This window comes from Rissa tridactyla, chromosome Z (assembly GCF_028500815.1).
Source record: "Rissa tridactyla isolate bRisTri1 chromosome Z, bRisTri1.patW.cur.20221130, whole genome shotgun sequence".
Taxonomy (NCBI): domain Eukaryota; kingdom Metazoa; phylum Chordata; class Aves; order Charadriiformes; family Laridae; genus Rissa; species Rissa tridactyla.
The window spans coordinates 48,737,790-48,751,875 of record NC_071497.1 but is presented as its reverse complement, the minus strand read 5'-3'; the positions used below and the strand labels follow the sequence as shown (position 1 = coordinate 48,751,875).

Below are 14,086 nucleotides of genomic sequence, written 5' to 3'. Positions count from 1 at the left end.
CTATGGACAGGGTCTGCACGGTGTGCTGCACGAGGACTGGAGAACCACTTGATAACAAGAAGTTATCCTTGACACCCTCCAGCAATCTCCTGAATGGCTGGTGTCCTGACACATTAAAGTTCCCAGTGAGGATGGGGCTCTGTGACACAGAGGCTTCTTCAGGTTTTTCCGAGAAAGCGCCACCTAATTCTTGCACTTACCCTAGTCAGTGGTCTGTAACACGTCCCACCACAGTGTCACACTTGGTGACCTCTCCTCTGACCCTGACCCACAAGCTCTTAGCCAGACCTCAGCCCCACACATCTCAGCTGCTCCTTCACTCGGAGGGCAGCTCCCTTCCTCCTCTTCCCTGCCTGTCTCTCCTGAAAGGCTCGTCTCCATCCGTCACAGCACTCCAGCCACCTGAGCTGTCCCACCACGTCACAGGTATCCCAGCAATGTTGCAGCTCTATCAGCATATGCGGAGCTCTCATCCCTCCTGCTCAGCTCCCAGGCTGTGTGCGGATGTGCACGCACCTTGGAGGTGGGTGTCATTTTGTCCTGTTTTAACATGCATGAGCTCTGCCTTGCTCCCCCCGCCCTGCATTTTTGCCTTCTGCCCTTGCCCCACCATTTTCTCACTGAACTCCAGGCTGTAATCTCTCTCCGTGTGTCACTCCTAATTTAACAGTGTCCTCACCAGGCTGGACAGCCTCTTGGCAAAGATGCTTTTGCCACAATAAGTGAGAACGAGAAAATGACAGCTGATTTCTTAAGTTCACAAACGTGGAACTCAGAGGGCAAGCTGAGGTTTTTTTCAAGGCCCCCTAATCTGCTCCACAAGTCACTCTGAAATCCAGCTCTTCACTCACTGGGTGACAACTGCTGTATGTATACCGTTCCCCAGCCATATAGACATGTAACTATAGCTGAGCTCTGCCATAAAGTGCGTGATTTCTCCATGCCAATCTTCTGTACTCAGCCCATCTAATTTTCAGTTTCCAGGACAGGACCAATGACCTGGTTCACAGCTGTAATTCCATTGATGCCACAGCAAAATAAAAGAGAAAAGTTACATTTCATGTGTTCATACATTTCTCACTTGTCATTTTGTTTCTGAGCTACTGTAAATATCCTGTGGGAAAATTCAGCTCAAAAGCAATAAGAAAAACATATTATCTTTGAACAATAAAGAAAAAAAGTTGCTGTAATCAGAAACTGTACAGCAGAATAGCCATTTATCTTCTTTTTTACTAAACTAGAACACTATACTGTGCAGCCCCTGGTTAAAATGGGTTTAAAAACTCACATAATTCAGAGGCCATAAGTACCAATGACACTCAAGATCTTAGTAGAAAGAAGTCAGACATTGCTCTTTATGGGTAGAAATTTAAAATGATCCAAAATGTGATCTGCTGTTTTGAATGGCAAAACTTTCATCAATTTGAGCAGGGTTCCGACTCAGCTATCCTTTACCAGAGTTACACAAGCAGATGACGGAGAGAGGAAAACAGCAGCAAGGGCTTCATTTCTAAAGCAATACCCGTACTTTAGTCCCTCAATGTAACTGAAGTCAGTACATTAGAAACAAAGATAAGGGCTTTAAAGTTCGAGATTTTTTAGAGGCAGCCACATGTGTGATCTAGCCAATGTTAGCTCTTGCAAACCTTTTCTATCTCAAATATCCTTCCCTTCCTCAGCTCCTGCCAATAAAACAACTCCCTCTCTATCACTCAATGACTAATATAAAAACAAGCTAAATAAAATTTAAAAACAAACTGTTTTGGTAACGAAATAAGACTACAAATTATTCTTCAGAAATTAACACTTAAAGAAAAAAAAAAATCAACTTTTAGGATTATTCCTTGTTACTTTTTCATTGAATAAGTGAGAAATCAGGATCCGCAATTTCGACAATCATGTGAAGAAAAGGAAGGCTGGAAAATTCAGATATTGGCAGACAGCAGCTGATAAGAAAGACGCAGAAAAATAACATAGCTATTCTTACTACTAGCCATGATGTGCAATTACTAATTTAAAACTTCTGCATTTGACAGAAAAACTAAAGCAAGCCTTAATAGGGAGGAAATTAGATCTTCAAAACACAGAATTTGCCTTTTCTTGCACAACAAGAACAGCTACCTAAAAGGTTTTGCAAGACATTCAGATGAGATCCTTTAAGCAAAACAAACACACCCTCCTCCCTGGTTACTCTGCCTTTTCTTTTGCATAAATCTTAATTTTATAGAAGTAAGTTTGTCACATAGGTTAAACCCCAGCAATTGCTCTAAATAAGTGGTGACCAAAACTAGCATTGCTTAATTAAAAAGGCACAGAAATCATCTGAGACCCCATAACACTGTTATTAAGACAAGATTAGGGAAGAACCATGAGCAAAAAAATACACATGCATAGTGTCACTTGTGTCAGTCTTCTACTTCAGCACCGACCCCCAAAAGTCCTCCTCAGACCAGTGACAACCTTTAAAAAGTAAAACTGTGGCAGACAAACAAAAGTTAGTGCAAGAAAAACACAACCAGGGAGGCAGGGCTGGGGAGAGGCCATAATGCTGAAAGGATTTAAATTTTCGCTTTCTTTCAGGGATTGTTTGGGAGCAAGGGGGAACAAAAAGGAAGTTTGTGGTGGGAAATGTCTTAAGGATTAGTATTTTCTGGCATTGCTTTGGAAAATGATCCCAAGTGAATTATTCTTAGTAAAATGCGACTTCAGAAATCCTATGCTCTCATAAAAAAGAGAAGTGTATAAATGAAGAAAACACAAACTAATGGCTACCCATTCACAAAAAATGAGTTTTATAAAAAAAACTAACACAAATTAAAAAACATTGAGAATCAACCATTCACATCCATCCTGCAATTTATGGAATTTAGTAGTTTAAGTGTAATGCAAATCCCCTAGTATAAATACACCACTTTAGTACTGCTTTAGAGAAGATAACAGGAAGAAGTTGCTCATCCATTCAGAAAGATTCTCAAAATGTAAAGATTAATCAAAGATTAATACTGACTTTTAATTCTGGCCAAACCTGAATCTCATTCAGGCTTCTGCCTGGAGAAAGAATTCAGCTCTGCTGTAAGCAACAAGAACCACTTTGTTTAGAACAACAGAAACTCAACGAGCCCTACAAAAAAAACCTCAATCCTCCACTGCATTGTGCATTTTTCTGATAGTTCTGGTGATAGAACCCTTACCTGGAAATTAAGTTTAAGGCATCTACTGCAAAGCAGTGTATTCTGAAAAAATTCTGAAAAAAACCCACCCTTGGTTATAGTATTTTAATCTACAGCATGGTACAGATGAATGCAATGCTCCTCCTCTTCTCCCTCCATATGAGAATATTGTTACTTTCTCTGATGCTTTCTTGTTGCCATGGCATCTTTTCTACTGTAGGTCTCTTCACCCTCATGTTCTTTTCCCAATTGGCATTCAACCTGTGAGCATCTTCTCCCCGGCTCAAAAGCTCATAAATCTATGTTTCTTTTTGAAACAAGACATTTGATCTGTTGAATAAGACATATATCACTCCAGATCTCCGAGAGTCAGCTTTCGGTAAGAAAACACAACATTGTTTCTAAACACATGAGGAGTGTGGTTGTACTTGGACAGGGAGCAGTTCGCTCAAAATCTCTGTATGTGTTCGTTCAGCACCTAGCACTAGGGTTCTGATCCCAAGGAAAAAGCCCGTCAAGCACTCTAATAAACGTCACTCACTTCTACTTGAATACTCAATTTATTCTCTCAATTTCCGCGCATATCTTGCCAAGATGTTCGTTTTCCTCACATGTAATCTATGCCGTGGGCACGCATCCTCATCAAGATGTCTGGCCATCCACCTCAGAGATTCCCGACAGATCCCACCAAGCTGGCTGAAGGCAGACACACCACGAAGGAAGAAGACACCTTCCCAAGAAAACCTCCGTTTCCCAAGCGTGTGTTTTCAGCCTACCTGCCTTCCAGCCTTTGGCTTGTGATAGCTGCCCCTTCCCCTCTCAGCGGCACAACACCAGGACAAGCCTCCAGCCGCTACTTTCCGGCCGCGCTGCCGGGCGGCTCCGACGGCCGCGACGGGGCTGCTCTCCCCCGGGGGCAAAGCAGGTACCCTCGGGCACACTCGGAAAGCAAAACGGGAGACTCGCACCTGTCGTAACTACAACCAGCGCTTGGGAAGGGGGATTCCTCCTCCCAAAGTACACCAGGTTCTCCTAACACCACCCCCACCCAGCGCTCGGGTTCACCAGGTGCCCGGACGGAGGATCCCGCTCCCGGTCGCGGCCGCGGGGCACTCACCGGCGGCGCGGCCGCGGAGGGTCCGCCGCGCTTGGCGGAGCCGCGCCGGGAGCTCAGCCGCCGCCAGGACTCCGCCAGCCGCCCGCGGCCGCCGCCCGCCGCCCCCTCGGCAGCACAGCCCCGCTCCGCCGCCCCGGGGCTCCGCCGCCGCTGCCCCATGGCCCGCGGCTCCGCCGGACCCCGGCTGGTCGCCCCGCGGCTTTGCGCGCCGCCCGTAGTTTTAACGATGCTGCCGAGACACGGCGCGGGGGGGAGTAGGGGAGGCGGGCTGGGGCGGAGCGGCGTCGCCCGCCCTCCGCGGCCGCGGGACTGCCCGGGGGGAGCCCCGGTGCCTCGGTGATTGGCGAGCGACGCGAGTTCCGCGGGGGCGGCGAGGGGGGTGGGGGGGTGGAGAACACCCCGGGGAGCAGTTGCAGGAGGGCTGAAAGGGGGACACCCGCCTGGGGTTGGGAGGGGGGGTGGTGATGGGGCAGGCGTGGGGTGCTTGGTGGCAATTACAGATCATCATATCCCATGGCAAAATTAAAGTTTTGATCTGGGGCGTGAGATGAAAAAGGTGCCTGGCGGAATTGGGAAACAAGCCGGGTAAGTGAAAGGGGCAGGTAGCTGTACTGTGCTTAAACGTGACAGGTTGCAACACCTGTTCACTTCAGGGTCTAGATCTTGTCAAAATCTTGACAGGAGGCTTCTTCTTACCAAACTACATTAGTTCTATGGAACTAAGTTATTTCCCCATAATAAAACATGTTCCTTCGTAAAGTCCAACAGCACTTAACAGGTGCACAGCTTCCACACCAACTCCAGCGTTTTACCTTCCTGTTTACACTTAGGAGGATGGAAACACCAAGTCAGAAGGAGGAGACAGCATGGTACCCATTGGTAGGGTACACCTTTGGCTGGCCTGCTTTTCTTTCTTAAATTCAACGAGGAGCATCGCTGGAATTAACAGCCTCTCCACTAACACTGGAAGGGTCTCCTGTGGTCCTGGCCAGGGTCCCAGATTCAATATGCCCTACCAGGCACTTTAGGGCTTTAGGAACATGCACATCAAGTTCATCAGCTCTGTGTGATGAGCACAGGGCACTGGTGCAGGGCTGCAGCGGAAAGCCGCCTCTCCTCTGCCCTCTGAGATCACTGCTGATTTTTCTTCACAAGGTGAGAGGATGCTCAAGTCCCCACGGCTGAAATAAGTCAGCGTGTTAGCCTACAAGCTCAGGCAACAGCATTACAAGGTAAACATTTCATCTTGTTCTACACAGCCATGTAAAAAAAAAAAATAAAACATCTAGATAGACACTTGGGTTTTCAGGGATCATTAATAATACAGTGAGCTTTTTGTAGGCGGTAAATCATTGACTTGTACTTATGATTTAACCATTCTTACAGAGATTTCTCAGAACACCATTTTGCTGAAAAAGTCAGATGTATGCTACTCTCTCGAGTAGCTGAACTTTCTATTATAAAAAGATGATATGACATTATAATGGATGATATTATTCTAGTTATAGCCACCATACTTAAAATGATTTATGTGAGGATATATTTTCCTCACAGTGTATCTAATTCCATAATAATAAGCAAGAAAGATGGGTCAGAGTTTCCAAAGAACATGTTAAATTCTCTATTAAATACATATTGGAAACTAATGACTAAGGAATTTGTTATGGCATTAGGTAGTCTAATGCCTTCCACACCCCTAATCAGACTCCAGACTGATTAAGTACCTTCCATTCAGTGGACATAAATGTTAGCTGGAGTGTCTTTTCTTTACAGCACCTGTAACTGTAGCAAGTTACTTCATTTGGGTGAACTATTCTCGTGAGTGCTTTTAGCTTCATTTATTCCCCACTGAGGCACATCAGCGTTTGGTCAGCTTTGCTGATTAAGTCAATTAGCTTTATAATTTTTAATGACATCTATAGATCAAGTCCTCTGATGTCTCCTCTATCTGCGAGTCATAACTATCAAATTTCCCAGTTCCAGTGTTTTTATTTAATTATGCGTTAGAGGAATCTAAAGTTTTCAAATCCCACAAAAATAGTAAGCAAGTTATTTTTTAAAACCTCAAATTACGTAAAACCCAGAAGACATGCTCTTAAGGAGTCGTGTTGAGAGGACAAGGAATAAGAATCTCTAAAGGAATTCATGGACAGGATACAAAAATATTTGTGTTACTGATTTTTCAGTAGTTTTGTTTAATTCTTTGGCAGCTGGAATGTGAATTTTGCTGCCTTCACCTTTTTAGTTACACAGACAGTGCTATACTACTTACTCAGCTGACAGTACCATGTAAGATACAACAGAAAAGCAAGCAAACATCCTTCTTTAAAATAGCAAAGCCATTTTAAATAGGCTACAAACTTCAAACTAAAATAGAACAAAATCATAAGCAAAAGCAATTTAAGGTAAATCTCATACATAACACGGGTCATTTAAGTAACATCAGAAGGTCAAATTTTGTGAAAAGCAATTCAGATGTCAATAAACATGAAAATATTGTTTCTTTTCGAAGTTAAGGCTGAAATTTCAGCACAGAAAACATCTTTCTTCTTCTTACTTCAGTTCATAATTCATCTGAACCTGACGATCTAAAGGCCAGTCATCTTTTCTATAAACCGTCATAACAGTAAGTTTCAATTTGTTACATGGCCTGACTGGATTTAATGCAACATGTATGTTTAATAACCACCTACACAGGAGATTGATTTCTAACATTTATATTATACACACCATATGTTTATTCCTCATACGCTTGTAAACATTGCTGTTATGGCTTTAATCAGGCATACTGTATGCCTGGCAAGAAAGTATTTTCATCCTAAGCAGAGAAGGACATGACGGCATGTTATGTATACAGTAGCCCAATATCCTTATTTCAGCCTTTCTCGTTCCACCTACATGTTTGTTCTTCACAGTCATTTACAAGTACATTCAAATATTTATCATGAATTACAAGAAGGCACATCAATAGGCGGTGACAGGGCTCCATTTGCCTGGTTTATATCTTCTAGCCTAGAAGAATCCAAAACCCACTGAACTGTCTGGGACAAGTTTGAACTACTCAGAGGCTTGGAAGCAGTTGTTCAGGGCCCATGAAATGTCTTAAATTCACTTTGCATTAGCAAGACAGAAGTCAGAGAGTAATTTAGGTTGGAAATGGCCGCTATAGGTCACCTGTCCAACCCTCTGCTTGAATTAGGTCCCCTTAGATTAGCTTGCTCAAGGCTTTGTCCAGCCAGATCTTGAAAAAACCCAGAATTGAAGACTTCATAACTTCTCTGGACATTTCAGTGTTTAAGCATGGTCTCAGTGAAAAAGCTTTTTCTTATAGCTGATTGGAAATTTCTCGTGTTCCTGCTTGTGTTTGTTTCCGCTTCGGTCTTCACTGTGCACCTTCAAGGACAGTCTGGCTCCATCTTCTTTACATCTTCCCGTTCATCAGTTAGAGGCAACAATTGAGACTCCCTGTAGGCTCTGTCCTTCGGGCTGAACAAGCCTATTCTACCAGTCTTTTCTTGTCAGTCATGTGGATGAGGCCTTCTACAGAGAGCTAGAAGTAGCCTCTCATTTACAGGCCCTGGTCCTCACAGGGGAGCTTCGACCACCCCAGTATCTGCTGGAGGAACACTGCAGCCAGGCATAAGCAGAATTTGGTCTCTTCATGGATCTGCTTGAAAGAGTCCTATGGGATAAGGACCTAAAGCAAAGAGGGTTCCAAGAGAGCTGGTTGATATTCAAGGATAACCTCCTCCGAGCTCGAGAGCGGTCCATTCCAACAAGAAAAGAAGTCAGGCAAAAAGACCAGGAGGCCTGCATGGATGAACAAGGAGATCCAGGCAAAACTCTGACGTAAAAGTGAGTATAGAGAAGGTGAAAGGAGGGACAGGTACCCTGGGAGGAATACAGAGATACTGTCCTAGCACACAGGGATGACATTAGGATAGCAAATGCCCAACTGATGTTGAATCAGGCAAGGATGTCACGATCAAAGACCTGAGAATGAAGGCCCTGTGGATATTTCATATTTGTGATGTACTTGTGATATAAGAAATAAAAAAGAAAAGCAGTCATAAACACTGGGTAAATATGTACTATTCCTTGCCAAGTTTCTGAGAACAGTTTTTGGCATCCCGTTCCTGTTAGTGAAGAATGGACTTGGATTTATTTGTATATATGTCTGCTTTAGGCAGAGTCAGATTGCTGTCACAGCAGCATGGTGTTGCCAGATGTATTGAGAGTCTTCCTTGGGACTGCCGTCTTTGCAAGTCTATCATTGCTATGATGTTGTAGGGCACGGGCAACTGACTTTTGGCACAGGTGGCTTGAAAGTGATTCTGCTTTTGCCTCAAACTCAGGAGAGAAAAGATCACGCTGTTGCTGCTGGTGAGTGCTTATAAGTCTGCTGCAGAGCAGAGGAGTGCCATTTGCCTGGATGTAATCCTGGGAGCTACATATGTGGGATGTAATCCTGGGACCACGATCTCAGCTGATCGTGCCTGCAGTGAGACAGTCTTGCCTACCTCCTGGAAACAGCTGAGAAGCAAGAGGCCCTAAAGAGCAGGCTCTGTCCTCCATGCTCTTATCTGACAGAAAATGAAACCAAGAGGCAGCAGTGAGCCGCACCGAGGTGATGTGAGTGTAGCCTAAATGCAGGCTACGGTGCCACTGCCGAAATAGGATCCTTGGTCCATGGTGAGGAAAGTAGGAACTGGAAAGAGACTAAGATTGGGAGAGAGGAGAGGTAGGCTTTTCCCAGGGGATGGCAAATCCTTCGTCTGGTTTTGATGTTAATGGAAAAAAGTCTGGGATGAGTTTTGTCCCTTTGTTTATCTTCAGCATCCGTATGCTTGGAAAACAGTTGCAACTAATTATTCTATATATGTGTATGAATTATGAAATCAACTGTGAAGAGACACTCACTTTTGAAGATAGATTATTTTAATCTTTCAGTGGAGCAATATGCCAAAACACAGCATTTTTATTCTTTATTACCTCTTAAAACCAACTATTTACAACATACGGTCATTGGAAATAATTTGTGCTTACCCTAAGATGTAATGTCTATTTTAAAGCTACTTCAGCAGCTTCACAAATAAGCTTGGAAGTTTCTGCTACTCATCATCAGACATGATGGTGACTATTACATGGGTCTTGTATACAACGTGTTGTGTACTACAACCAAGCAAGCAGAAACTTGAGCAGATCAAAAGTTAGCACAGATCAAAAGTAGCACCTAAACTACCCAAAACAAATGCAAAAGAGTGGAAAAATGAAGTCCATGTGGAAACATGGGCAGTTTGGGGAGGAAGTCTATAAAATGTTTAATTTTGTTCTTATGATATAAGGAAAGAACAAAGAGGAGCAAATGTGTTAGTATCTATTAACTTATTCTACATTCCGTTGAAGTAGCAAACCTATGATTAGCTATTCTAATAGTTCCTGTGGCAGGCTCCTTGGGCAATAGCTAACACTTGTTTCGACTCACACAGGGCTGGGTGAACACTGATAGCTTGTCAGCACCCAACTGGCCAGTGTAAAACCTCTGATTTGTTATTGCTTATTTATATCTCTCTACTTAATACAAGCACAATATTTTTGTTTGTTTGTTTTGTGAGATTTATGGGAATTTAACTAACTATCAGACTTTTTGCCCTTTTTTTTTTTCTGTTTGGGTAAAACTGGTCAATAGGTTCAAAAACTAGGTAGTGAAACCAGAGGAGGACAAGACAGCCTGTTTTCTTTGGATACTTTCCTGAAAAGGAAGGAAGGACACCAGTTCAAGTGTCTAGTTATACTTCATAGTCATTTCCTCAGTTTTGCTTTCCTTCTAAAAACTAACTATAAACAAGATTAAAATTACAAATATTTAAATTAAAAGTTATTGTCAGAGACATTTGGGAAATAATTCAGCTGAAATAGTGTGGTGGAACTAAAAATGCACTAAGGATTTGTAATTTAGAATGTGTAGTCACATCCATATTTTTGGAAGTGGAAAAAATTCTTTGCTTCTTTGTTCTTGTTTTCTGTCTTTAGTTGCAGAAATACAGAAGTTAAGATGCATGTATAGCATACTCTATAAGACAGAGGTAGTGCCCATGGTAAAGGTATGCTTAACCCACTGGACACATTCCAGTCCATGGGACCTCACAGGGTGCATCCAAGGGTGCTGGGAGAGCTGGCTGATGTCAGTGTATGAGGCCACTCTCATTAACCTTTGAAAGGTCATGGCAATCAGGGGAGGCTCCTGATGACTGGAAAAAAAAACCAAACAAACCAACAAACATCACACCCATATTCAAGATAGCGAAAGAAGACCTGGAGTACTGCAGACTAGTCAATCTAAACTCAATCCCTAGGAAAGTATGAAGCAAATACTCCTGAAAGCCATTTCCAGGATCATGAAGAATAAGATGATGATTAGGAATAGCTAGCATACTTTTACCATAGAGGAATCAAGCCTCACTGACCTAATTGCCTTTTGTGATGAGATAACTGACTCTGGGGACAAGGGAAGAGCAGTGGATGCTGCATGGCTTGACTACAGCAAAGCCTTTTATATGGTTTCCCATAGTACCCTTCTTGCTAAACTGCTAAGATATGGGCTGTATTAGTACATAATAAGATGGATGGGAAACTGCTAAATCATTGTTATGATCAGCATAAAGTATAGTACTTTAGTACTATACTACTTTTTTTTTAGTAGTTAGTACAAAGTCTAACTTGTGTCTGGTTACTAGTAGCATCCTTCCAGGATCAATACTATTTAATCTCTTTAATGACATATGTGGAGTTTCCTGTCAGTAAGTTCATAAATGATAGCACATCAAGGGAAAGCAGTGGATCCCTGAGGGGAAGGCAGTGCTGCTATTCAGAAGGGTCTGGACAGGCATTTTTTTTTTATTATTTTACAGTATGAACATTTTGTAAGATCTTACATCACAAGTAGATAACAAGTATGAAATATCTGCAGGGCTTTCATTCTTAGGCCTTTGATCATGCTTTCATGACTACCTCAAGCTCCACAAAATTATGCAACTATTTCATAAACTCTGCCAACTCCATGAAAAGACATAAACAATGATTACATGTTTTCTTTGATTAGCTTTTTATGGAAGTAATTACTTCAAGGATATTACACAATTGCAGAGGGGTGGAAGGGTTGTCTGTGAATTCTCCTTTTCTAAGTGCAGGTCATAATATAAAAATACAGGTTTTTCAAAGGCAAATTTCTCTGCCAAACTTTTTTTTCATTTTAGAAAAAAAGCAGTTCCTCACAAAGTTTCCTCCTTCTACAGAAAAAGAAAAAATATTAATCCAAGAGCAGATGTAAATTATTCACTTCTCTTAAAATGGGAACAGTGTTATGGTTTCTTTCATGTATCTGCTGCTAGGAGTGGGTCATACACGTCTGCTTTTTATCATCTGCATAATAGAACGTTTTTTTCCATTCTCCAGTTTATAGGGTTTTAATTAGAAAAAGTTAAATACACCAGAAACAAAGTCTTGGAGGAGTCTTTTTCAGAAATTCTGTACTACAGTTGCTGCTTATCATTTGTATTGCCTAACTAACACATATTTTTCTCTTTTTTTATACCTTCCATTTCTGTAGAGAGATGGATAAATCAAGGCCAATACCAATATTCTTTGGTGGAAACTTACAAAATGCTTGTTTAGTTCAACCATAACACCTTTTGAGAGAGGTAGGACTCCAACAAAACTTTGATTTTGGAAGAAAAAGTATGACCAGTCTTAACTGCTTGCACAATGAAGGAAGGTGGTCATTCACTTTTCCATGTCAGGCAACAAAACCAGCCCTGAAAGTCACTTAGAATTCGTATTCTGACTGGGCCACCAAAATGTTCTGAAATATCAGATTTTAGGTAATAAAGATATCTATGTTGAAATTCTTGGTAATTACCACAATAAATTGATTTTCTAAAGCGCGCAGCTACAGCAGTCTCTGGATTTTGGAGGTTATAGATGAAACCTTTTACATTAAATACTGCTTGTGTCATTGATAGAAAAAAAACTCTATAACCCAAATAGGAATAAGCTTCTTGTTTCAAAACAAACTAAACATTAGGTTAAAACAGTTTCATTTTTTTTACTTCGATCTTATGAAAGATATTGAGGTAGAACTTTGTTATACCAGATCATTAGAAAATGAACTTTATATCCTTACGTTTACCTGAGTCATTGCTGTAGGATAGTGGAATAAAGAGGAAAGCACTGTGGCAATTTATGTCTGAAAACCAGAGTAAAAGTGGCCTCCTGTGTGTCATGACAACTTTAAAACTGAACCAGGTGATGATAACCTGTATCGTCTGAATTCTGTCTAATGCCCAAGCCACCTGATCATTCTTGCCTTGGAGTGTTTAGACAGGGGGACACTACAAACAGTTAGTTTGTTTTCTGTCTCACTATTGGAAGAAGCAGTATAGAAAAATAGTGGCAATTAATAACATCTATTTCTGAAACATGCCTGGACACCTCATTAAAGTATGACAGGATAAACAAAGGCATGATTTGTACGGTTTCTTAGAAGCCCTTAGTGTAGCGTTTATTCAAGCTGAACTCCCACTACAGAGGGAAGTCATTTTGAGTACAGACTGCAAGATCAAACTTTCAACATTTAAGTTTTAATTACACTCAGTTTTTCTTTCTCCCGTCTGTTCGCATCAAAAGGTCACGGTCTCCACTACAGTATTCTCAGAAACATTTGTAATACCTTAGAGAGCAGACAGCATGAACAAATACTGTACAGTATTTTTGCTAAGGCTGTTGTTCATCTTATGCAAAAAAAACAGGCAGGAGATTCAGAAGGAAACAAAGAATCACTTGACTTGGAGTTTAGCCTATTTTTTACAGAAATGTTAAATTGAATATTCATTTCAAGACACATTTAGCAGTTGGTAATACAGCATAAAGAGAACATTTGATGACACAACATATTTGTGCCTAGACCATGAAACTTGCCTGTAATGGAAGAAGTGAACAATGCTTCCTAAAGTTACTCTACAGAGAAGGCACAGATGCTCATTCTGCGTTCACGAGAGGGGCCCTTGCAGTTCAAGATATATAAAGGCTTGGAAGCAGTGCTCCTCTTGGGACGCGTGCTGTCAAAATATCAAGTGCTTAAGAAACACTGTGGCATTCTCACAATATTTATGCTTTTGTTAAAAATATGCAACTGTCAATTAATGGAGACAAATAAAGAAGTCAATATAGCAGGTGATGGAACAAAGACAACACCGGTAAAAAACATTTCAATAGCAGCTATAAAGACCTGGTTGCAAATATCTGCTATATGCCCTGGTCTGCATTGCAGGTCAGGCCATATTGTTGGATACAACTCTCAGTGACTTTTCTTCACACATGTAAAACTCAAACAGAGTAAGAGGAGTTATAGTTTCAAACTGCACTGAGACCTACAATTTACATTTACACAATAATTTTATGAAATCACACTTTCACAATCCAGCATGAGTGGTGATCCTAACCTTACACAACAATTTTGTGCTAATACAAGTCCACAGTATTTAATCCTTCAGTCCCAAGTAAGGCACAACGGTATAGTTAGATTAATCTCAGTACTGTTTGTTACATGTCTTTAAAAATTTTTGTCACTACTTAAAAAGTGAGTGTTTTTCCTCGTCATATGAATTAATGACTCCTTATTGCTCACTAAAAAACAGGTATACTAATTTACCATATGTTCAACATGAAAGATGGAAAAAAATAGCTTCTGCATCTGTCAGTAGTAGGTTTCATCCTACTGCTACTTGTTATCTTTCAATTA

At 41.4% G+C, this 14,086-nt stretch overlaps 1 protein-coding gene across 1 annotated transcript in view; it reads right to left on the bottom strand.

Annotated features, from left to right (window-relative positions):
* TRPM3 (transient receptor potential cation channel subfamily M member 3) overlaps positions 1–4,446 on the bottom strand; it is a 415,507-nt gene extending 411,061 nt beyond the window's left edge. The window contains exon 1 of the mRNA XM_054184768.1: positions 4,288–4,446. Coding sequence (XP_054040743.1) covers positions 4,288–4,446 — 159 coding nt within the window. The remainder of the gene's footprint in view (positions 1–4,287) is intronic.
* Between the last annotated feature and the right edge of the window lie 9,640 nt (positions 4,447–14,086).